This window comes from Hydra vulgaris, chromosome 10, assembly GCF_038396675.1.
Source record: "Hydra vulgaris chromosome 10, alternate assembly HydraT2T_AEP".
NCBI lineage: Eukaryota > Metazoa > Cnidaria > Hydrozoa > Anthoathecata > Hydridae > Hydra > Hydra vulgaris.
Window position 1 is genome coordinate 41,362,107 of NC_088929.1, and position 27,018 is coordinate 41,389,124.

The 27,018-nt window shown below is 29.6% G+C and overlaps 2 protein-coding genes across 3 annotated transcripts in view; one reads left to right on the top strand and one right to left on the bottom strand.

Annotated features, from left to right (window-relative positions):
- The window catches only part of LOC100200451 (transient receptor potential cation channel subfamily A member 1), a 30,915-nt gene extending 6,430 nt beyond the window's left edge, over positions 1–24,485 (bottom strand). Inside the window, exons 1-6 of one of the 2 annotated variants that reach the window (XM_065808039.1) lie at positions 23,926–24,485; positions 15,919–16,477; positions 15,679–15,840; positions 15,143–15,450; positions 5,329–5,583; positions 4,026–4,643 (exon numbers count right to left, since the gene is read on the bottom strand). In XM_065808039.1, coding sequence (XP_065664111.1) covers positions 4,026–4,643; positions 5,329–5,583; positions 15,143–15,450; positions 15,679–15,840; positions 15,919–16,456 — 1,881 coding nt within the window. In that variant the 5' untranslated portion in view covers positions 16,457–16,477; positions 23,926–24,485. The remainder of the gene's footprint in view (positions 1–4,025; positions 4,644–5,328; positions 5,584–15,142; positions 15,451–15,678; positions 15,841–15,918; positions 16,478–23,925) is intronic. The other variant, XM_065808038.1, reaches the window with a different exon arrangement.
- Positions 6,784–8,763, top strand: LOC136085698 (histone-lysine N-methyltransferase SETMAR-like). Its single transcript, XM_065807004.1, has 2 exons — positions 6,784–6,809; positions 7,648–8,763. The coding sequence occupies exons 1-2, from the start codon at positions 6,784–6,786 to the stop codon at positions 8,693–8,695; spliced, it is 1,074 nt and encodes a 357-aa protein (XP_065663076.1). The 3' UTR covers positions 8,696–8,763.
- Positions 24,486–27,018: the final 2,533 nt, after the last annotated feature.

Consider the following 27,018-nt stretch of genomic DNA (forward strand, 5'->3'; position numbering starts at 1 on the left):
TAAATACTTAATTTTAAAGTTGACATTTTACTAAGTTATCAGTAAATGCAAAAAAAATATACTAAAAAGTCCAGTAAACAGCAATCAATGGATCTATTCAGAACTTCATCTCATTGGATATTCCTTAAGTTTTCGAAGTTTTGGAGTTCAAGAGAAATCAATAAACTTCGATGAAATTCTGACAAAGTTTTTGGAAAAAATCATCTTTTTACTGGTAAAATATTCTTTTTTTCTACGTTGCTTTTACAATAATTCTAAGTTGTTGTTTTAAAAATAAAAGTGTTCTGGTTAGAAATTTTTTTTTCAATGACAACCTAATGTGACATCACAGCTAATTTTAATAATTAATATACGTTAAAAAAGATTGTCATAAATTTGTGGACTGCAAATAAACTAAATTGGATATTGAAGCAGAAATGGAAACTGATGGAGAGACTGAAGGAGAATTGTTTATTAATTATTTGGAGGAAAAGATTGAATATGAAAAAAATATCAAAAAAAGTCTAAAGAAACTTCGAATACTAGTTAAGTTTTTGGAATATTCATTGTTTCGATATGATGTTCTAAAAGAAATATACACCATATTTACAGATCTTTGCATAACAAAGGACTGCTGCTCGACAACATCACTAGATGGAACAGTGTTTTTGAGATAATATAAAGTTTTTTGGATGCTTTTTTTTTACAGCCTTGAAAGTGGTAAAAAAAAATACTTAAGGAGCTAAACTGCCTAAACATATTAAATGACATTGACATGGATTTGTTCAAATTGCAGTCTGATTTATTGTAAGTCGTTGCTGCAGTTTCCTTGAAAAAACAAAATACAATAATTTTGGAGTGTGACATTGTTATGGAAACGTTATTTAGCAAATTGAAGATTGTAGAAACTGACATCAGTATTAAATTTGCAGAGGCATTAATCTCTGATACAAAAATCGTAAAAACATTATGTTGATATCTGATTTTTTAAAAAATAAAAACCACACATTTTTTCATGCTTCAAAAAAAGATATTCAAGTTTCTGCTGCAAATTATTTGACCAAATATTTGCAACAAAAAAAAATATGACCGCGCTAAAGGCAAACAAGGAGAACCATCGCAATCAACATCCTTTTTTCAAATTCAAGAAGTTCTAAATCAGAATCAATAAACAGCTAAGAAGCCAAAAAAATTAAGACCTTTACTGATCAGTTGAAAAAATATGAAACAAATGGTGTGAAATCTGAAACAATTTTGAAATTTCAACTAGCTGTCCACAAAATTCAAGCTATATGTTAGATAAAACCTGTTTGTGAAAGAATTGTGATAAAAAAATATTTAAGTATTAAGAAAAAAAAACATATAAATTTTAAAAAAAATTTATAATGAATCATAAGTTGAAATATATAATATTAAAAAAATAAATACAAGAACAATGTTTAATTATCAACTTGATAGTTTAGTTTTTTATTTTATATCAAAACATTATTGAAACTCTAACTTTTTCTTGACTCTGACGGAGTTATCAAAACATTATTGAAACTCAATTTCGGATTCTTTGACAACAATTTCATATACTCACAATTTTGAAATAATCGCATAACAAAAAGCATAAAAAAATAAAACATAAAAATGCCAAACCAATTAAAAACTTAGGAGGAATGTAGAATCACAATGGATTTTTTCAACAAAACAACTCAAGTTGTTACCAGAAATTTGAAAAGAAAAGTTCAGAACATCCTCAAAATATGACATTAATGATCTGAGAATCCAAACTGGGTTTTGTCGGTGGGGTTCAACATTGAAAAAAAAACTGGAATGAGAAATTAAACAAGTCAGATAGAAAGTTAATGACTGTTGCCCAGTCAGATAGACAGCTGGTGACTGTTTGATTCGCTCAGTGGAGAAATCTAAGCACATTGCTCTTCACCCACAAAATAGTGAACCAATTGAAAGCAAACAAAGGCGTTTTTAGTGCTTTTTAATAATTGGTAAGGACTTATTACATAACTGGATAAAAACCTTACTGAAAAACACATCTTTTATAGCAAACAAAAGAGCATCACATTGTGGAACAGTTTGTCTGAACCAATACCAATACCAAGCAGGTGGTTTATTTCCAGTTTTAGCAAGTCTACTTTTAGATTAAGAGTTGATAAAGCACAACATTTAAAAGAATAAAACTAGAATTTCGTTTCCTAATATTCAAATACAAAAGTTTGCTAACTTTTGCATTTGATTATTTCAAAGAACCTTGTTCTTTTAACGTTTAGTTAAAAGATCAAGGGCAGGGTCAACATAAAATATAAAACAGGATGTCAAACTTGTTTATGAAAAAATTTGCTTCAATAATGAACCAAATCACTCCTTTGACCAATTAGGAAGAAAACTTTGAAATCTTTTTACCACATGGTTAATATTTGTTAAAACAATCAAAGCATTTTAGGCACATAAACTCATGGTATATCAAAAGACTTTAAAATATTTGTGATAAAGTTCTTGTTGCCAAAAATAATGCTAACAGCTTCATCAGGAAACTAGGTACTAGGTAGGTATTTAGGATGGAAGAGGCTTTATGAAAGTCAGTCTTAGCAAAGATGATTAACTATTCTAAGAAAGAGTGCTTTGTATTTCTTTGTATTAGCATTTTTTCAGATCCTGTTTTAAAAGATTCTGGTGTAAAACTTTGAGTGCTAATTATAGAAATAAAAATATATCAGAAAATATTAAGTAAGAAAAACATATCAGAAAATTTCCAATAAAAACTACAACAATATTAAATAAGTAGGAAAACCTTCAATTGATTTCATTTTGTGCAAATATAATTTGCCCTACCTTGTGTAACAAATTGTAACTGTGTGGTTGTACTGCAGTGGTAGAGTGCTTGTCACATAAGCGAGAAGTTCTGAGTTCAATCCCCACTATGTCCCTGGTAGTACCACGCTCAACTTGTTTCTCAACACAGTCGTTTTGTTCATCAAGGTTCATGTTTTGGAGTTGTAGAGTTGAGAGAGGATTGTAACCACAACTAAATTAGCCTCCTTGAATAAAGTAGCCTTCTCGGACTTGGGGAGATGAATTAACATAAAGAAAAAAAAACTTTTATAACTTGCAGTAGCGGTTAGTGGTAGAGCATTTGCTTCATAAGTGAGAAGTTCCGAGTTCCATCCCCACCACTACCCTGATAGTACTACGCTCAACCTTTTTCTCTGTGCAGTGGGCTTGTTCGTGAAGATTCCTGTTTCGGAGTTACAGAGTTGAGAGAGGGTTGTTACCACAACTAAAGTAGCCTACTCGACTGTAGTGGTCTTGGGGAGGTGAATTCAAATCAAAAAAAAAGCAAAAAACTTGTACAACAATCTTGTTTTATTTTTATTTTGAATACCTAAAAAACTGTTAGGTAATAAAAGACCTACAACTGTTAGGTAATAAAAAAAAACTTGATAAAAGTTTGATGTGTATCCATAAGAGTACTTACAAATACACATCATACACAAAGATATACAGATCAAGAGAGATCTAAAATTATTATTGTAATAAAAAACTTGAAAATGATCTCAATAGCAATTATAAAAATTATTGGGATAATCTTAATCTGCGTTTTAAATGATTTTTCTTTTTTCGTTTTTATACATTTGTTTGTTTCAAATTTCAATTAAATTTTAATTTGATTTTTTTAACAATGAAAACCAAAAATTTATAAAACGGATTTAAATGCACAATTTAACAACACAACTCTTTTTTCTGCTTTTGTTAATTTATACTTAAGTTATAGTAATTTATGCATAAGTTAAAAAAAACTTTTAAAAACAGTATCAAGCTAAATTAAATGTTGAATAGAATTTAATAGAGAAAACAATACAAATAAAATAGAGAAATAAGAATCATCAACTTTCAAAACTCAGTTTTACAAAATTTCGTTGAAAGTTTGCTGACATCTAAAAAAATATAATTTTTAAGCAGTAATTTTTGTTGAAATAATAAGCTCAGGCAAAAATTTTGATAAACAATATTAAATAAATAAAAAATAAATAAATTTAAATCACCTGTGCCATAAGACGATCAACAGCTACAAGACCTTCAAAAAAATCTCCAGTATTTAAAGTTACTTGCCAAACTGAAAATATCATATTATTAAAGAGTTCCCAGTCAATTGAATTAGCATTGGCATCATTCATTTTTTTTGCATTAACATATCCTCCAAAAAGAATCCAAAACCCAATTGAGTAGGGAATAAAAAACTCAAAAAAGAGAAAAGCAAAAGTAACTGTGTCAGCTAACACATGACCAAGCATTGTAATAAATGGGCCCAATGTAGTAAATGGTCGACAGGACTTCATAAAATGCAACCACATAGCAATCAAAGCAAATGCATATGCACGCAAATGAATCTTTGCAGTAAGTTCATTGTTTTTTACAACATAAAGTATTCGCGTTAGAATAACAATCAACACTGAGATATAAGTTAACAAATCAAACACATTCCATGGATCAGATAAAAAGTTTTTTTTTTTAGAACGAACTGCTTTCATTTCACTTTCAATAAAAACTTTTTCCTGTGGCCATCTTGGATGACAAAATTCCAAATCACGAGTAAGCTGTTGTATCTTCCATCTACGGAACTGCTCATTTGTCTTCAAACTTGTTTTGCTTTCCATGATTTGCTACAAAGTAAAAAAATATATAAAATATAATATATACAACTATTTTGTCAATGTAGTTTAAAAAAAAATGTAATTGAATAGAATTTAAGGTTTTAAAGAAACTTTCACAACATGATAACAGCAATTTCAATTATCTCAGTTATGCATTTTATATTTCATTTTATGTTTTATTTTTATAGATTGTGTAAATCTAGGCCAGTTTGTGTATTCTTTTGTAACTTTTGGTAAAGCCAGAACCATAAAAAGAACTGGGTTCATAACTCTAGATTATTTTGGAAAATTTAACTTTTTAACATTTAGCTTTTAACTTTTCAATTAATTTTTTAAAATAACTATGTCAAAAAAAATATAGTTAATTAAACAATGTTTTAGTTTTTTTTATCAATTATTAAAATCAGTTTTCTAATAAATTTGATTAAGTTTAATGTAAAAAAAATAAATTAAGTTGTCAACCGTAATGAAATTATAAATAACTTCGATATAAAACTTAATTAAATTGTGGGTTATCTCTCTAAATCTATTGAATCTATTTAATATTTAAACTTAATCAATTTCATTAAAAAACTAATTTTAATTTTAACCAGATCTGTACAAAATATATTTCCCTCACTCTTTGTTTTTGGAAAATCATTATCATTATAACTTAACTATTAATTAAATTAATAATATAGTAAAATAGTCTCACTTTAATTATAAAAAAAAAAGTCATTAAAACAGCTATTAATTCGATGGGTATCTTCCAGTAAACCCCATTTTTGTAGTAGCCTTCTTTACCACGTGGAAGAAATATTCCTAACCATGTCCAGATCATAATATATGTGATATGTATAAATGCTGTAAGGAGGGCTCCAAATTTTCCAAACTGATTCCATTTTTGTTTTATCATCTCTTGCATAACAGGATGCATAATTACATCAAACTCTTTTAACTCCACTGCCATCTAGATTAAACAAATAGTAACAAATAGAAATAAGTAATTTAAACAAATATTTAAATGTTACACAAAAAATTAAAAAATTAAAAAAAAAATTTCGTTTATTATTAACATCATCATATATGACGGCATTTTCAAAATTTAAAATGCAGAAACAATATTAGGCTGTGATATGTCAGAAAAACATGACAACAAAATTTGACAGTAAATTTATAATTGAAATTGTTATTTAACATATGCTATAAAATAACCTAATATGTTTCAACTTTTAAGTTTCTGCAAATCGATATTTTGAGTTGTATTAAAACTTTTGAGAAAGGATTGTGAATTTTGAATTTGATAAAATATTGCAAACGCAATACTTATTACAAAAATAAAAAAAATTGCATTAAAAGTTTTTTTTTATACTTATAAATTTAACTTACATTACAGTGCAACTTAAAACTTACCGTATAATTTTTAAAGAAGAAATTTTCTTATAAAATCAGCTCAATGATCAAATCAATGTGTTGCAATAATTATGCAACAAAAAGTATTAATATGCTTAAAATTAATAGAAAAGTTTATTTTATTTAAGAAGAAAAAATAGGCAAACCCAGATTAATGTGAAAGTGTGAAATGTGTATGTGAAAAAGTTTGCATAATGTTTCATGGATTGCAAACACCTATTTTGTTTCTGGTGTAAAATATGAGCTAAGTAAATATCTTAAGCCATCAAAGTAGAAAGTAATTTGGTCAAAGGCAAATATAGATTTTTTACAACACCAGCCACGGCTAAACAAATAAGATTACCAGGGGTAATAAATAAATGTATGGGGCTAAAATATTTTAATTTTTAATTTTATATTTTTTACTGGTTTTGTTTATTTTGAACAAGTTATTACTATTTATTATCTGTTATGAAAAGTTAAAGAAAATAGGTCACACACAAAAAAATTTGTAATGAGTAAATATTCAAAAATATATCTAATTTTTATAGTTGTATCAAAAAACAATGTCAAGTCCAGAGAATAATCTTAATTGTCTAACAGCAAAAGGTGTATTAAAATAAAGGAAAATTTTACACCACATGAATCCAGAGTGTTATGCTCTATAGCAATGAAAATGGGGAGTGAAAGTTGATAATGTCCATCATTTGGAAAGTACAATGAAGGTGATGAACAGATAGATATATGGTGTGACTTTAAAAGATAAAAAAAAGATGCAATGATTTTAGACAGAGATTGGGAATAGTAAGTGTACCTGATAGTGTGTATTAAGGAAGATTAAGGTGGTTTGGGTATGTAATAAAGATCACTTTGTTATTAATTGGTAATTATAATGTGGATTGTTTAAAATAAGGTGAAAATAAAAAATACAACAATTTTACAATGGGTTTTATAAATATAGATTAATGCCAATAATAAATAAACCAACTAAAGTGCAAAACTGTTATTCTACAATAAACAACATTTTACAAACATCTTTTACCACTCTACAATTAAATGTGGCAAAAAAAACTACATGTTACAGTGTTTAATAAAATAAAATACAGTGTTTTTTTACTAATTTATGATGCTTAAAATCATTATGATCACATTAGAAATTTTTTTTTTACAAAATATTGAGATTTACCTTGCACTCAAAGCCAAATAATTTAGGAATAATTTGGGCATTTTTCAGGATATTTTGTCGCTTTAGCACAAGGTAAACTTGTGGTTTAGCAGCAAAATACCTAAACACAAGGTAAAACTGGAATTTTTTTTTTGTAATCGCATTTTTATTATATTTGCCCCAAATTTGGCTTCTTATGTATTTGTGTTTTGACAATTATATTTTTTTGAATAATATATATACATATTATCCTTAATATATATATATATATATATATATATATATATATATATATATATATATATATATATATATATATTAGGTTGCTGCAAAAATAATCTCGTTTTTCATATTTTATATTTTTGGATGAATTTTTGAATAAATTTATTATTGGCAGATGTGATGCTATATGTTATTTAAAAGCGCGTTTTTCGCTTGATCTAGTTATCGTATTGGTTTTGTTTTATAATAATTTAGTCATTTTTTACAGGACGTCAAATCTATCATGGACAAGAGACAAATTCGCACGATTTTTCTGTTCCAGTTCAAGATGGGCCGAAAAGCTGCCGAGACAGCTCGCGATATCAACACTGCATTTGGCCCAGAAACCACTAACGAACGTATGGCACAGTGGTGGTTCAAAAAATTCCGCAGCGGTGAGGAGAGCCTTGAAGATGAAGAGGGTCGCGGACGCCTGTCTGAGATTGATGACGATCAATTGAGAGCCTTAATCGAAGCCGACCCGCGCAAAACCATACGAGAGGTTGCGGAAGAACTCAACGTTCATAACTCAACAGTTGATCGCCACTTGAAGCAAATAGGAAAGTCAAAAAAGCTTAGCAAATGGGTGCCACACGAACTGAACGAAAATCAAAAAAATCGTCGTTTTGAGGTATCGTCTGCTCTTCTTCTGCGCAACAAAAACGATTCGTTTCTCGACCGGATCGTGACGTGTGATGAGAAATGGATCCTCTACGACAACCGACGACGTTCCGTGCAGTGGTTGGACCGCAATGAGGCCCCACAGCACTTCCCGAAGCCGAATCTCCACCAAAAGAAGGTTATGGTGACTGTTTGGTGGTCTGCAGCCGGTCTCATCCATCACAGCTTCCTGAATCCTGGCGAGACAATTACGGCAGAGAAGTACTGCCAGCAAATCGACGAAATGCATCAAAAGCTCCGATGTATGTGCCCGAGATTGGTCAATATGAAGGGACCAATTCTCCTCCACGACAATGCCCGGCTGCACGTCGCACAACCGACCCTGCAGAAGTTGAACGCATTGGGCTACGAAACTCTGCCTCATCCACCATACTCACCGGACCTCTCGCCCACCGACTACCACTTTTTCAAGCATCTCGACAACTTCCTCCACAAGGAATGCTTCAAAAGCCGAGACGATGTCAAAACGACCTTTGATGACTTCATCACTTCCAGGACTTCGGAATTTTACGCTACCGGCATAAATAAACTTGTTTCTCGTTGGCAAAAATGTGTTGATTGTAATGGTTCTTATTTCGATTAATAAAGTTTATTCTATGCTGAGTTATGTTTGTTCAAAGTTAACGGTTGAAAAACGAGATTATTTTTGCAGCAACCTAATATATATATGGCCAAAATGATAAAATTGGATTCTTTTGATTCTGCAGCTACCAATATTCAACCTTTAATTAGGTATGAAACACTCGTTTTCATAGTAGTATTTTAGCACTTAGTTTTAACTATATCATTTAATATCTAACAATATAGGAAAAAATAATTTTCAAACCTTTACCTTTAGCAACTTACCTTTAGCAAAGGTCTTTGCTAAAGGTAGAATAATTCAAATGCACCATGTAGATTGCCTTATGCGTAATATTTCCAAATGTTGGATGTGGTAAATCTACAGTTCAAAGAATTGTGTTCAGATTTTTGTCTCAAAATTTAATTAGTAGGAAGTCGGGGTCTTGAAGAAAGCCAAAAACTACAGAAAGAGAAGATTATTTTATAGTGAGTGATGAAGAACCGTAGTATATCAGTGAATCAGATTAAACAAAATTTAAACTTTAAATATTTATGTAACAATACAATTGTTGCAAGAATAAAGGTAAGTAAAGAGTTTACTTCAGGGTGGCAAATAAAAAGCCTTTTATAAACTAAAAGATTGTGTTTTAAGAAACTAAAATGGTGCAGAGACCACTTAAACTGGACTTTAGATCAATCGAAGCATGTCATTTTTTTATTTCTTCAACATTTTTGCTTCCAACATTAGACCACTAATTAGAGTTAGAAGTTACTGGAAGAGAAAAGATGAAGTTTATAGAGCAAGATAATGATTGAAAGAAGACTTAAAGGATTGCAAGTTATATGAATCAGGAAAGCAAGATGAAGAAAATGAATTCCAAAGAACTGATGTTTAAGGAAAAAAACTAGATGAATAAGAGTTTATAGAACACTTAGGAACAGTCACAGTAAAAGGATGAGACTTGAGTGACGAGTAACATGAGAATGAATTTTAGTAGATGGCACAAGAGACGCTAGCTCTTTAGAGCAGTGCCCATTAATAGTATTTGTAGAAAAGAGAAAGTGAAGCAACATTACGACAATTTGACAATGTGATTATGATAATGTGATAATAGTTGGAGATTGGCAGCAAGAACAGTACCGATTATGTCTATAATGCATTTTTGCACCTTGTCTAAAAGAGAAAGGGCATCATTGGAAGATCCGCCCCAGATATGGCAACAGTATTCCATACAAGGACAGATTTGAGATTTATAGAGATAAAGAATAGAATCCAGAGTAAGAAAGTATCAAGCATGATAAAGAAATGCCATTTTGCTTAGTAGATACTAATTTTGCAGATGCTAATTTGACCTTAGTTGACCTTAGCAAATGCTAATTTTGCAATTGATTTGATATATGGTTTCCAAGAAAGATCGGAAGTAAGAGTAATCCTAGAAGATGAAGAGTAGATGACTCATCAAGTACATTACTGTTCATAAATAAAGAAATTATTGCAATAACGATTGGCTGAAAAAAAATTGGGTTTTATCTGAACTAAAGATCACCAGCCACAATGACCCATAGACAGATGAGTCACCTTTTGTGCTACAATATGGTAATCAGGATAGAATATGGAAAAAAAAAGGTTAATCATATAATCCAGAGTACACTCGTGCCACAGTGAAACATGACAAAAAAATCATAGTTTAAGATGCATTTGCTGCTTAAGGAGTGTGAAACATGATAGAATCATAAGTTCAATTATTTTTTAGTTCTGCAATTAAAATCAAGTATAACACGTCTATTTCCTGATGAAAACTATTTATTTCAGCAAGACAATGACTCAAAGCATACAGCAAGAAAAAATAAGATATAATACTAGAAACACTTACCTTTGAGTGGCCAGCACAACCTCCTGATCTTAATCCGATTGAGAATCCATGCTCTATATTAGATGCTATACTCAAAGACAGAAAACCTAGTAATGAAGATGAACTGTAATGATGACACTTCTAAATGGTTGGAATTCACTGGAAGTTAGCTTGTTTACAAAACTACTTTAAAGCTTGCCAAACAGATGTCAAGCGCTTGATGCAAAAAGTTATGTGATCAATATTAAAAAATGATTACATTAATAAAAAAGCTGAAAGAATTTTTATTTATTTGTAACAAGGGAAAAATGATTGTTCTGTAGCTTTGTTTTAAGTTCAACAGTTTTATTTATTTCATATTTTTATTGACAGATATAGTGTAATAGTTATTATTTTGCATAACTTATATAAAATTAAAAAATAATTAAAAAAAGATTAGGTTTTTGTGCTTTTTTTAAAAAAACATTTTTTATCGAGGACACTGTGTATATATATATATACATATATATATATATATATATATATATATATATATATATATATATATATATATATATATATATATATATATATTCATAATTAGCCTGTTGCGAGTTTTAAATCCTCAGACTATTCTCTTACATTCAACAATTGAAATTTCATATTCATGTCATAATACAATTGTCCTAAAAGGAATGTGTTGGATCAGCTGGCAGAGCAGAAGAGGCAAGTATAAAATGTGTCTGGGTCAAGTTCAGAGACTAACCTAAATGTCTAAAAGCAAAAAGTGTATTACTAAGCAAAAGGAAATTTTACACCACATGCATCCAGAGTGTTATGTTCTATGACAATGAAACATGGGGAATGAAAGTTGATAATATTCATTGTTTGATGGATATATGGTGTGACTTTAAAATAAAAAAAATTTAAGAATTATAGGAATTATAGCCAAAATATCTTAAAATATGTTAGTTATTTTGGCTTTAAACATTTAATTAAACTTTGCTACTAAAGATGTTTTGTCTATTACTTTGATGTCACATTGATTGTTCATGTCACATTGATAGTTGTCAATATATCATAACCTCAAGCTTGTAAACCACAAACCATAAACTGCTTGTTGTTTAGGTTTTGTGGTCATTATCTAAGTTGATTATTTTTCCTATCAATTCAATGCATCTCCTTCCATGTGCATATTTCCACAAAATAATAATTTATAATTGATGATCTCCAGCAATGGATTAAGACTGACAATATTTACTTTTGTTTAACGTTGAAAACATAATTTTACATTGTAAAATATAAAATAACTACTATAAAATGCCTGCTAAAAATAATAATTATTTGAAAAAAACAAAAACAATGACAAAATTGGCATTGTGTCAATGCCAAAGAACAAAAGGGTAAGTTTGGCAATATTGTTTATTGGATTCCTAAGTGTTTATCTAAAATAGACATTCATTATGATAAAAATAATATTATTGTAATTGTTTTTATGATGCAAGCATTTAATTTTATCCAGATTGCATGTATTTATAATGCTACATAAATGTCTTAAAAGTTCAAATGCTTTTTTCACTAGAAATACTTAATAACCATAATATAAAAAAAATTCATTCATTGTTAATTTTTTTAAAGATAATTCTTATATTTCTAACACCGAACATCAAGTTCCAATAAAAATGATTCTATCTTATATTTTTAACAGGAACATCAATTCGTTCGCCGTTAATTTTTTTACAGATAATCCTTATATTTCTGACATCCTTATATTTCCTTATATTTCTGACATCAAGTTCCAATAAAATTGATTCTATCTTGATTGCCTATCAACTGGGTAAATAAAACTAAAAGACATGTCAACTAAAAGATGTAAGGCCTCAATGAAGAAAATGAAAGGTAGGTATCACTGTTCAAACATTGTTAAATTTTTTTTTCGTAAAGTGCCATAATAAAATCTTTTGAAATTTTCTCATTTTGTACTACTACTAGTTTGTAAGCCTTGAAAATAAAAATAATAAAACCTTAGAAATAAAAATGATAAAACCTTAGAAATAAAAATAATAAAACCTTAGAAATTAAAAAAGTAAAACCTTAATAATTAAAAAAATAAAACCTTAGATGTAAAAAGAATAAAACCTTATAAACAAAATTATAAAAACTTAGAAATAAAAAGAATAAAATCTTAGCAAAATAAAAATAATAAAATAATAAAACGTTAGAAATAAAAATAATAAAACCTTAGAACTTTGATACAACATCTCTGAGTCAGAGCTAGAAGATTCCGGTTTTGACTACATAAAAGTATAGGAAGAAGAACTCACATGCATGGAGAAAAAAATGTTAAAAAGTGAACTGACGTGGTGGAAAACATTTCCTTAACAGGAAAAACTGTGGAAATTGTTGTAACAAATGATGCGCGCATTGCAGCACAGAATGCAAAAATGTAATTTTGATGAGTTTTGAATTGGTAAAGCATTGTGGGACCAGAAAAATAAGTATGTTGCTTACTGCCTAGCAATTAAATCTGTGAAGCAATTAAATGAAGTAATTAAGAGCAATGGAGGGCAGCAAACATAAAAATAAACCAATTCCTTATAAAATGAAGAATAATGGAATTTAAATTAGAGTATTTAAAACCTTTTTTTAAAATACTCTTTGGATTGGTAAGTTTTATGTTAAATCTTTGATTAGCTTTAATAACTCAGTCTTCTGACAAAACCAGACCAAAGAGGCAAACACTCTTCAAAACATAAAACCATAAAAAATATATCAAAAACATAAAAGCTTTAAAAAATATATCAAAAAGTTCCCTGCAACAAAAGCCATTACAGAAGAGAATGTACATCAAAAAAATATCTTGGCAGCGATTTAAATATTAAGAAGATGTACAATCTTTACATTGAAGAGTGGACAGCAAACCGAGAGGCTACTAAGAAAGTACAAGAGGCAACAGGAAAGCAGTGGCTCTATTGTAAGGTTTTTAATGAAAAATATATTTCTTTTGGTTCTGCAGACAACAACACATATGATATGTGTGATTCTTTTTGAACTGAAAGGATCACATTCAGAAGAAGTGAAACATAATGTCAGAATAAATTTCACTTGGCGAGTAGCAGATATTATTTGAAGTCTGAAGATAAAAATTAGCTATTGAAAATCCAGAACCAATAACTGTAATAGCAGACCTTAAAAAATTTTCGCTCTAACTGTACTTGACAAATAGCCAAAGTTTTTATTTGAGAAAATTCTGGACATTCAACTACACTATATGTGCAAATAACTCTGCATGATAGGGGACAAGGTTCAGGAAGAAAGAGGTGGAAACAAGATAGCTTGCTGTTTTTTGAAATTAATCAAAAAACAAGAGGCCATCTAATTGACACAAAGTATAAAATGCCCAAAGAGACACAAAATATAAAATGCCTGTACAGATTATTGTCCAGAACAAAGCCACAACATTATAATGGTGATGCTGTATTTTATTTTAATGAAGAAATATCCATTATTGGAAACCATTGATCATAAATTTTTCTTACGAGGACATAGGCATATGGTAGCAAGTAGATGGATCCCATTATCCCATAGCATAATTGAAAGGAAAAAAGATAAATTAAGACAATAACTAACTTTACATGTAATGATTGATGCCATTTTGTAAGAAGTGGTGGGAAATTGTTTTAGCCTATTTCATGTGTATTTACATTTTTAAAATTAGTTTTCTTCCCTCTATGAAAATAGAGGGTCATTTTTACAGAAAAAAGCCAGAAGACAGAACACATACAAACAATGTTTATTTCCTAATCCAATTATTAAAAATGTTGAGAGAGTAAATGGAATAAAATCTTTATTACCCTCCTAAAAAATTGTATTTTTGGAGTTAAGACAAGTGCCGTTATTAGTCAATGCAAGGTTGGCAAAACTTTGATTTTGATTTTTTGCATCCTGTTACAAAAGTGTTAATGATTAGTTGGTTATAAAAGCATTGCTTTTAAAAACTGTTCTATTAGGCATAATATGACTTGTTTAGAGTTTTCTTTGTGTAATACTGTAGTGTTTCTTATTTTTAATTGCTTTAATAAAAATACTTAACTTGTTTTAAATTTAAAAAAAGGTTAATTTATTTCTTAATTAATATGTTTTTTAAATATGTTTCTTTACCAAATGTGTTTATCATTATTTAATTTAACTTGATCTTAAATAACATTAAAATAGCTGTAAACATGCAAATAACCAGTTTAACTTAATAAAATAAATTAATATTAGATTTTAAAACTTGATAACATTCGCCCTAAAAAATTTTATTAATATTAAATTAATATTAAGTAAAATTTAGTAAAGTAAAATAACACGAGAACAAAAGACATTCAAAAAGTTAGTTTTGTTAGCTTTTGAATGAATCTTCTTGCTATGCTTGTTATTAATGAGTTTTAATGATTGTTATAAACGAATTTGATAAAAAAAAAATTATTTTTTAAATAAAACTTGTCTAACTTGAAAAAAAAAAAATTACAAAAAATAAATTGTGAACTCATATTGAACAAATATTATATCTATTTTACCCGTTAAAATTAGTGGGTAAATGGGTTTAGAGGAAGAATGAAAAATAAATAAAAGAAAAAAAAGTTAATATTTACTTTTAGAGCATTAATGGGACAATTTTTTCTTTTCTTTTTCCCATTTTTATCGCCAGAAACAATTGGAATTCCATATTGATCAACCTGTTCATTTGCTAATAACCAGGTAGTAGGATTACTTTCTAGATAATTCAAATAAAAATGATTCTTTCTGTATGCAGAATCATTAATTACAAATTGATTTAAAGCATCCAATGCAACATGTGGCATTTTCTCTACAATAACACATATAGCTGACATTCCGGTGTCATCAAATACTCCTACTGGAGCTCCGAGGTCTACTAAATATCTTGTAGAGTCTTCTTGAGCTACAGTCACAAAATTGTTTAAAAAAATTCAAAAAATGTACAATATTTAATACAAATAAATACATTTAATTAAAATATTACACAATAATTTAATTTAAAATTTAAAAACAAAACTTATTTGATAATATTAATTTATTAACCTAAAACCTGAAAAAATTTTACATTCAAAATTTTTATAAAAATTTTATAAAACAAATTTATTTAAAAGCATAAACTTTTAAAAGTTACCTGTTTCTGCAGCAATATAAAGAGGTGTCCTATTTTTATAATCTTTATCGCATAAGTTTGCACGGTTTTCTATCAGAATCTTGAGAGATCCAACTGCATTGTACTTTGCTGCATAATGTATAGCCGTCTGTTGTTCCCCGTGTGTTTTTTTGTGTATATCAGCTAAGTTTGAAACACAATTTTACATAAACTAAACTTGACATACAAAGACTTTACGATAGCTTAGAGAAACAACAATACCTGAATTATTAATTAGATATTTAACCATTTCAAAGTGGTCGACAGCAGAAGCTAAATGAAGTGGTGATCTACCCCATTTGTCTGTCTGATTAACATTTGCGCCAAAATCTATAAAAAACTTAGCAACATCTACATTCCAATTTCTTGCCACTTCATGCATCACAGTTTGACCATGTTTATCTGCAACATTTACATTTGCACCTCCTAAAATCAGAGACTCCAAGAAACGAAAATCAACTGTATCTTTACTTCCTTTTTTAGCCATTTTAGAAAAGTAAATAATTAGAGCCTTGCTTGCTGCTGCTACTTTATTTAGACCAGATTCTAATAGATTTTGATTATCCATGTCTTCATCTAAAGTACCAATGTCAGCATTACCCTCACCATCTTTGAGAACTTCTTCTCTTGGTGCAGGACCAACACGATAAACACATGCTGATTTTGGTGGTTTGCGTCGCGCATCTGATAAATGATCCCAATTTCTAGCTTTTGATGTATTAACTGAAGCAGTAGCAATGTTAGAGAGTGATACAGACATTACAGATTATTCATTGTAAAACTAAAATTTAATGTTAAAACAAATCTATAAGATCTATAAATTTAAAACTAAAATTAGATTTTATATTATAAAAAATATTGTTATATTAAATATATCTATGTATATATATATATATATATGGGCCACCTATGGCTCACTACAATAGAACTAAGTCTAGCTGATTTGATAGGTTTTGGTAGAAGACTGGTATTGTAAAGTGGTTTTACGAAAAGCCAACTTCAGCCTTCTCCGTTTGACAAACACTTTCGTGCTCTTGCAGTTTTGCGTTTACCTACATGCCCGCCAATACTACGGCTGGCACTTTTTAAGCGCTCACCAAAAAATTTCAAGCTTGTTTTTAAATTGCAATAAATCTTTTTTCTTTATCAAACTCTAATTAAAAAGGTAAAAAAAAAATTCTATTTAAAATCGCCCACACTAGATAAATAATTACTGCCTGCCCAGCGCTTTTTTTTGGACGAACAGTAATTATTTGTCTGGCGTGTAAATTTCAAACAAAGAAGACTGCAACTCTGACTTAAAATAACCCCTGCCTTGGGACTGTTGGTTGAGTCTAGAGATGGCTAGAGATGGTATCTTGATTATAATACTCATCTTGGGCAGGCGTGCATCTGGCTACTGTTTTGTAGAAGGCCTCCTAGGCAAAGACTTCAAGGGTAAACAGATTCTATCTGTTAACCAGCCCTGCATCCCTTCTTCATCTATTAGGCTGGCGTAGATGTATTTATAATAAATTGTTTTCAGTTTAGGATGTTGAATGCTGGATCTTCTTGACTCTATGCAGGGTTTTGCTTGTGTCTCTGTCTTTACGTCTTGGCAAATCATTCTATTATGTCTAAAACTTAGTTTTACAGTTCTGAGGTCGGCTGGTAGTCAGGTTCCCCAAATCACATGCTTAACCCAGGAAGAAATCTTTGGTCTTCCAGCTGACAAATGCGCTTTTTATGTAACTTCATGGATTAAGGCTGGCATGAAATCTTTTATTCCCTCTCAGCGATTCCAAGTAAAGCATCACTCTTCTTCATGGATATATATATATATATATATATATATATATATATATATATATATATATATATATATATATATACATATATATATATATTTAAACAACTTTAAAATGTATTCAACAAAATAGAGTGGTCAATTTTCTTAAAAGAACAGAGCAATTATAAATAACTAGAAAATAACTTAACAAATTTTTTTTATTTAACACTGTGTTTCATCAATAAAAACTCAACAGAAATAAGATAAGACTACTTAATTTTTTTCAGCTAATCCTTATCGCAACAACCTTCTATGCTTTGCCAACTATCTTCCTATGCTTATGAACACCAATGTACTCAATAAGTCAACTAACCTTCGTCTTTTAAAATTAACTCTTGGTTCTTGTAAGATCTTTCTAGGAAATCATATATCAAATTGGTGGAAAATTAGTATTGCATCTCTTTATCATGCTTGCAACTTCCTTACTCAGGATTCTATTCTTTATCCATGTATATCTTAAGTCCTTCCTTGTATGGAATACTGCTGCCAAAATCTGGGCTGGATCATCCAACCACGCCCTTTCTCTTCTAGACAAAGTGCAAAAATACATTGTAAACATATTTAGACCTGATTTTGCAGCCAACCTCCAACCATTATCACATCAACGTAATGTTGCTTCTCTTACTCTTTTCTATAAATACTATAATGGGTGCTGCTCTAAAGAGCTAGCGCCTCTGGTGCAATCTACTAAAATTCTTTCTTGTGTTACTCATCATTCAATTAAGTTTCATCTTTTTACTATGACTGTTCCAAAGTGCTCCAAAAAATTTTATTTGTCTAGTTTTTTTATTAAAACGTCAGTTTTTTGGAATTTGCTCCTTTCATCTTGTTTTCCTGATTCATATAACTTGCAATCTTTTAAGTAATTTGTTAATTGTTATCTTGCTTTATAAACTTATAAAGCAATATAACAATTAACAAATGTTTTAAATGCTTTATAAAAATTTCTGAAAAATTAAATTGTACATTTTTACTTTGATATATGTATATATATATATATATATATATATATATATATATATATATATATATATATATATATATATATATATATATATATATATATATATCTGTGTGTGTGTGTGTGTGTGTGTGTGTGTGTGTGTGTCTGAGTGTGTGTGTGTGTGTGTGTGTGTGTGTGTGTGTGTTTGTGTTTTTTTGTGTGTGTGTGTGTGTGTGTGTGTGTGTGTGTGTGTGTGTGTAAAGTCTTACCACAATTTTGGAGACGAAATTGAAATAATAAAATTTTTTAAATTTAAAATTATCTGGATGAAAAATACCAAATTAGTTTTTATTTTATGGGTATATACATAAACTTAACTTATAGCCAAGTGCTTTGTTTTTTAAAGCTCTTTCGTTCAAGTTTTCGTTTTTTAAATTTAAATATTGAAAGAGGAGATTGAAATATTTGTAAAATGTCACATTAAGGTTTCACCTGAACCCCACACTGACTCTTTGGGTGGTGGGTAAGAAAGTGTTATAAACTGTGCGACATTTTTAAAACATGTACCCGAAATTTAACCTTAAAAAATCTACATTTAAAAATGTAAAATATTTCTTAAAAACACTCATAATTCTTTCTAACGACTTATTGTTTACCAGCGGTGATTTACCCGTAAATAGTGACCAAATTAAATGCTACCTGTATTATTAATAGTATTAATAAATGTCAAAAGTAAAATAAAATTTTAGAAAAAAAAAAAACAATTGCAGAAAAATAAACAAGAAAGCCGTAAATACTGCAAATGAATCGACGTATACAAAAACGTTCCAAGTCATAAAAACCATTTTTTTGGGGAACGAGAAAAAACTTATGAAATCCAAAGTTATTACTTTAATAGATTCAAAAAAAAAATCTAAGTGCTATTTGACATCTTTAAATATTAGATTTGTTAAAAAATATATCAAAATTTGTGATATATATATTAGGGTGTTTCATATTTTATCAATTTTTGAAATCGAACTTGCGAATCGATTTATAAATTGACTTTTTGTATAAAAACTAGTTTGAGCAAAAAAAAATTAAAAAAATTTAATTTTTAGGGTCCCCGCCAGTTCGATTTTGGGCCAAAATTGTCGGGTGTTTTAAACGCCTGGCGCCTTAAAATTTATCTAAATTTATCTTCTTTAAACGCCTTAAAATTTATCTAAATTTATCTTCTTTTTTTTTAAATGTTATATGTTCGATTGAATGTTTATCACATAAAAGAAGCATGTCGAAAAAATAAAGAAATTAGTCTACATAATATTTTGAAATTGGTGAAAAATCCAAATTTTCTTTCACAAAAACCTATTTTATTACTCGGTGGCGTATAAAAAACTTTTTTTATACCCTAATAAACTGTTTCCAAACCCGGAAAAAACTATAATTTGAATAGTTTTTTTTATTAGTGTTAAATGAAGTCTAAAAAAAATAATAATTGGATCCATGGAGTTACATGCCCCGGACACTAACCTTAATGGCCCCTACTTAATGAACATTAGAGAGCAATAAATTGAAAATCCGGAAATTTGATCGGAAAATATTTTTAGAAAATGTATATACCAAGGTACTTAAATAATAATTTAAAATTTAACAACTACTTTCCAATGCGAAGACAAAGTATTTAAACTAAATTTGCGTTACTAATAATAAATGCTTTAATATTTTTTTAAATAATATTCAAAATGGCTAAAATTACGAGACTAAAAGCTAGAGCTTATTTATTTGAAGAAGAAAGCCTGATAGAAAACTTAACTCAGATAACTTTTGCATCAAATAAAGAATTAATTCTTAACTTTCAGTTTAAAAGATCTAATAACAAGTTAACTCCATCCAAAAGGTTTATTGGTTGTACTGATGGGCCCGATAAATTCGCAAAGTGCTCCGGACTTGTCAATTGCCCTGACAACTGTATTCTTTTTGCAGTAAAAAAACCATGGTTAGACGGAGGTTATAAAGATGGATTATTAACGGATAAATCTATAAGGTAAGTTTTATAATTTCAATTTATAATAAAATAGTTATTATAAATTTGTATAATCATTCGAACTTAATAAGCTAGTAGATGATTAAGGTTTTTTTGTAGTACCACTGCAACTAATTTTTTTAGTTGTTATTACGTGTGGATTATAGCTTAATAATGCAAAATATAAGGTGCATCTTAAAGTTAATATTTCTATTTTATTTAATGTATTATCTTAATTTTTTCAGGAATAATATTACTCGTTTAATCGATAGTTGGGAGACATTAAAGAAAAGTAAGAATAAAGACTCTAAAGCAGCAGAGAAATCTAGGGAAGAATTCAAAAAGAAGGGGGAGCAGGCATTTTGGATTGGTAAAGATAATATTAAGGAAATCTTAAAAAAAACGAGCCTTGATAAACTTTCATACTATGTTGATATCCAATTTTTAAAAGACCAAAAGTCCAGTCGTCTAATGACTTTGGGGAGCAAAGACATGAGATATAAAACGGTAAATAAAGATAAGAAGCTTTTAAAAAGTTGTAATATTAAACAGTTACCCCAAATAGACGAATCAACTACAGATCTAGAGCTTCTCTCAGATATCAGTGACGTGAGTACAGAATCAGATATTTCTTTTGATTTATCGCAACCCGGCCCAAGTAACGCAAAACAAGAGTTAAGAAAAGGTTTTGTTAAAGATATTGCCATGACATCAGTCTCAAAAAATATTTCATCAAGAGATCTAGTGCATGTATGTACGGATTTAATCGTAAGTTCAGGCGGAAATGTGGCTGATTTTTCAATGTCTCATTCAACTATTTGGCGAGCTCAAAAAAAATCTATTCGGGAAAATGCTGAACAATATAAGAAAAATGTAAAAATTGCTACCGCTAAAGCTACTTTTCCCATAATAGCACATTTTGATGGAAAAATTATCGAAGACATCACAGAAGGTATAAAATCAAAAAGAGATCGATTTGCGGTCTCGGTAAATATTGATGGTAAAATGAAGCTCCTTGGCATTCCAGCAATTGATCGTAGTACTGGACAAGCTCAATACGATGCTTTAGTTAAAATACTGGATGAGTATGGAATATGTGATGACGTGAAAGGTTTATGTTTTGATACAACAGCTACAAATACAGGAAGACTTTCTGATACAAATGTCAGGTTTAGTCATAAACAAAACTCAATTCTACTAGAGCTGGCTTGCAGGAGGCATGTTTATGAGTTACATCTAAAACACTTCTGTGAAAGACAGTGCAGTGGAAAAACTAAATCTCCAGAAAACCTAATGTTTAAACGGTTCCAATTAAACTGGAATGACATTAAAAGTAGCATTGACTCTTCAAAGTTTGTAAAATATGACACTCAATCTATTGCTACCACTTTCTTAGAAATCCATAAACTCGATGCTGTAAAATATTGCGAGATTGCTCTAAAAAAAAACACTTTTCCCAGAGGAGACTACAAGAAGTTATTGAAACTAACCCTAATGTACTTATGCCCTGAAAGAGATTTTAAAATTCAAGCTCCAGGGTGCGTGTCTCATGCACGTTTTATGTCCAAAGTTATTTATTATCTCAAGATTCGGATATTGAGTTTGCAACTGTCTTATGAATTGACAGACGATCAAAAGAACGAAGTGCAGTCTACTGCTGAGTTTATCTCAATCTTTTATACCGTCTGGTTTTTAAAAACCTCTTTACCTTACGCTGCGCCTTACCAAGATATAAAAGCCTATTGGCAAATGACAAAATATAGAGGTTACGTAGAACAATATGTTCAGAATTCTGAAACAATTTTAAATGGAATTGATGCCACAATGGTTTCAATGGAATCACATTTATGGTACCTTGATGAAACTTTAATTCCGCTGGCTCTTCTAGACCAAGGTATTTCTGTTGCAGAGAGAGAAGAAGTTGCAAAAATGGTCTTTTCGAAACCAGTTCCTGAATTTTTTCGGCATTCCGAAAAATTAAATTTGTTAAAAACTCTTAACTTTAACCTAGAAAAACCACCAAGTATTGCCCAACTAGTGGGAGAAAACTCTTGGTTCATATTTAGTTTGTTAAACCTTACTAAGCTAAATGATAAACTTTGGTTAAACAGCCCGGCACCACTATGGGAGTATATTGAACAGTTTAAGATTTTTTCCCAGTTTGTTTCCAACCTTGCAGTGGTTAACGACGTTTCTGAAAGATCTATTAAAGTTGTATCAGACTTTGTAAATAACGTTCACAATGAAGACGATCGTCAGGACTTACTGCTAGCTATTCACCAAAGGAGAGAAAACCTTAACAAGGCAAAGACTAAAGAAGATTTGCAATTAACATATCAAGCAATTGCAAAATAGATAATATAGTTTTTAAATGATGACTTTTATTTAATGATGTAATATTGATTTGTAAATATGTATTTTTTATTTAATTATACTTCAACATATCATTCTTTTTTATTTTTTATTTTTTACAAAACCAAAAAAAACTTTGCAACAATACCAAGAAAATCATTTAAAGTTGAAAAGCTACCATATACTTTCTAATCTTGAGGCAATAAAACTAATAACAACAATACCACTTTTAACAATGTTGCAGTAAGTTCATTAAGTCTTTTTTATTATAAAAATAACTAAAATAAACAATTGTTATTAGGCTATTAAGGTTAGCGTAAGGGTTAGGTTACCTCGAAGGATAAAAGAAATTTTTTTTTAGACCTGTGTATACCTCATTTGACACTATTATTAAAAAAATCTAGGTTATTGATTTTTCCGCGTCTGGAAACAATTTATTGGAAAATCAAAAATGTTTTTTATACGCGATTGAGTGATAAAATAGATTTTTTAAGATGGAAAATTTGGATTTTTCACCAATTTTAAAAGATTCTGTAGACTAATTTCTTAATTTTTTCAACATGCTCCATTTATGTGATTAATATTCAATCCAACATATAACATTTAGAAGAATAAAAAAAAAATTTCGATAAATTTTAAGGTCCCCGCCAGGCCTTTAAAACACCCATCATTTTTGGCCCAAAATTGAACTGGCGGGGGCCCTAAAAATTAAATTTTTTTTTTTTTTTTTGCTCAAACTTATTTTTATACAAATAGTCAATTTATAAATCGATTCGCGAGTTCGATTTCGAAAATTGATAAAATATGAAACACCCTAATATATATGTGTTATACATAGTTAGAGTCGTCTGACTTAAAAATAGTTTTTATGACTAAGAACGTTTTTGTATAAATCGATTCAAATAAGACATTAAATTTTGAATGCAAAACATTGTAAAAAGTTGGTAAAAGTAAAATCACAAATCAACAAAAAATAACCATCTAAGTATGCAAATTGCATACATAAATTGTTATTTTTCTTCCCATATAAAAGAAAACTAATTAAAATTAATTAAATTTGTTTGACTTTTGTCGAACTAATTGAAAACTAATAGGTATTACATTTTTCATCAAGCAAGAGTACGCATAAAATTCGAAGAAAGTTTATCTTCAGAATTCCAGACAGAAGAAGTTTATTAAAGAGCAGGATTAAAAAGTCTTTTTTTTCAAAAGATATGACCTTTGTAAACAAAATTTGAAATAAAAAAAAACTAAAATCGTTAAGAGGAGCCCATGATATCTTATATGCTACCTATAAATTTTTTTAATATTATTATTTTTTTTTATAATATTAATTTTCCTTCAATAAAATAGTTACAATAACAGAATAGCTTTATTACAAATATAATACCTGTTTAGTTTCAGTTTCAAGATAATGTATGTGGAATACTGTTTTTTTTTTTACAACCATTAAGACCTGTGTCACGAAAGGAGTTAATCGTTCCTTCCGTGACTCAAGTTTTGAATGCCTTTAACTAAAAATTATAGTAGTATGTAAGGTGTTATTTCCCCCTTCTAATTGTTTTTAGTTTTTTTTGAATTCCTAATTTAGTTTACGAAGGTCATTCCTTTTGAAAAACAAGTCCTTTCGATCCTGCCCTAAAGCAACGTTGCGAAGTTGTTATGTTTATATAAAACAACCCATATTATATTGTTTTATTCCGTTTTTAACCTTAAAAATATTAAATGCGTTTAAAATAAAATATTTTTATTGTCAGTTTGAACGTAAATTAAAGGCTATAAATATCTTTTAATTAAATAATGTTTCTCGTTATTTAACTAAAAATATAAATCACATTTTGTCATATATACTGCTTGCTCCGAGATAATCCCGGTATTTCTTCCAACCTTGTACTGAGAGTGGCATTGGCAATCCGTGGGTGATAACCACACACTCGAGCTAATTTTAAACTTGTTAGTTATTTTCTAATAAGGATATGAAAAATCCAAAAATTGAAATCTTTTATGACCGTCCGAGAAAAAAAATTCACTTTGAAGTTTTCGGCATAGTCAAAAAAGTTGAAAATTGCTGAAAATGTAACATTTTTTATCTTTGTAATAAAAAACATAAAAATAAGTCAGAATTTGTTGACTGCTTTGAGAATCATAATAAAACAATTTTTGCTTTTCTGAACATTTTATTCTCAATAAATACAAGGTTATTTTTTCTTATGTAATCAAAAAATTTCTTCACATTACTTTCCACATATTAAATTCATTCAGTGCATTCCTTTTATTTTAATCAGAATTTTAAATTCAAAATGATGGTTTTTTTTTTAAATTTTAACAGCTTTTCAAGAGGAGCCAATGCTTTCACAAATTCTTTCTGTTGAAATCAACAAGACAATTTTGTAGGTTTCGCAAATATTCTGGATGGTCTATTAGCCTTTTGTATCTTTCCCAATGTGTCCTGAAGTTGTAATGCAATGCCTCTGTGGCCTGCTTACTGTTCTTGCCAAGAAATTCCTTTCTTTCATCAATGAATTCCTTGACATGAAAGAAAACGGCGTGGACTTTAGGGGTCACACTTGCCTTTGGCAAATAAAGTAAGGAATTTTTGAACTGTGTGGTTTTTTCAGCATAGTTACTCTGCAACTGATTTCCAATACAACTGCATCAAACTTTCTGAGTGTATCAATCCATGGAAAAACTTGGAATGCTGAGTCTTCTTCAGAAAGTCTTTGAAGAAAATCAACATGTTTCAAAAGTTTTTGGCGCTCATTGCCAGCAAACTGGCCTCCATGAAATGGCTGAAGCTTTATGTGAAGTGCTTATGGCCATTCATCAGCTTTACCCCAGGTTTCTTTCAGTGTTTTAAACAAATGGTTCACCACACCAAGTAAAAGATGAAGTTCCATGGGTGGGATCTTTTCAAGAACAAAAGTAGAGTCATGCACATCTAAGAGTGGATCATGAACAACATTTTGAAACTGCTTGGTCTTCTTGTGGCCTAGACCTGAATCTTGAAATGAAGCAAAGCACTTTCTTATTGAGCCAAAAGTGCGGAGTTTTCCACATTGTGACAAGTTACGGTGATCCGCATCACACCAAGTACATGGATGAGAGCTGGCATGGGATTGAAGCCCGCAAACAAAATTTGCTAACTTCATGTCACAGGACAAAGAAAAATCTCCACTAGGGCAAATTAAAGACAAGATGCTTTTGATGTTATCATAATTTTCAAGAACATCCTCAGCAATTGCAACGAGAAGTTGGCGCTTAACTCCACTGTCTCTGGGTGTTTGAAATAACACAGCCTTTTTGCCTGGTGGTAAAATGAATGGAAGTCTTATTTCTTCTTCTTGAATGCCAAGACTGACTTTAAGGAAACCACCATCGATGCTCAACTTCACCAAGTAGTCACCTTAAACATGACGTTGCAACAAGACATCATTCAGTAGCTCAGACAGATTTTTGCAGTGAACCTCAAGTTGTTTTCTGGACTGCTGCTTGTCATTTGAAATGGATATGTATGTGTGTGAGAAGTGGTCTGCCTATTGCTTTCCAATGTCAAGAAACTTTTCTTTAAATCTTGCCTCAACAACTTTTGTATTTGTTACTTGGTTTAATGCAGATGAAAGTTTTTGATGTTGTTGTTTGATGCAAGTTCTTTATGATTTTCTCTGAAGGTGTATTGATTGCACTGATGTGACAATCAATACACCTTCTTGCAACAAGTGTGAGACAGTCTGAACATCTTCTTTGATTTTGTGAAGCTCCTGAAGATTCTGATTTGACCAAAAGGTGCTTTTGAAGTGCTTTCAAATAACCAATTCAACAAATAATGCAATCACAAGGCTGACCATGTGTCTCTGGTCTAACCAGGACTTCTGTGAAATCATAAAGTTTTGGGAGAACCACATTTTTACCTTTACACCTTTTTCCTAAAAGAACCCTGCAGGTATTGCATATTCCACTTGGAACTCGTGAGTCGGAAAAGTCAAGTGTGAATGAAACTAATTTCTTGTTTTGTTCAATCAAAAAACTTGTCAGTTCTCAAGTGCATTTGTTCAAAGATAGGAAACAAACTGTTTTCCTACAGTCATTATGTTTTTTAACAGAATTTAGCATTTTTGCTTTGAAGTTAAAAAAAGTTGTCATGCAGAATTTAACACTTGACAAAAACTGATTTTTCCTGGAATTACAAAAACTTGT

What these genes read in the sequence shown, in the direction of transcription:
- LOC136085698 (XM_065807004.1), top strand. Translation starts at nt 6,784, where the DNA reads ATGATTTTAGACAGAGATTGGGAATA. An exon ending in TTAGACAGAGATTGGGAATA is followed by an intron (nt 6,810 to 7,647) that starts GTAAGTGTACCT and finishes ATAATAATTTAG; the next exon opens with TCATTTTTTACAGGACGTCA.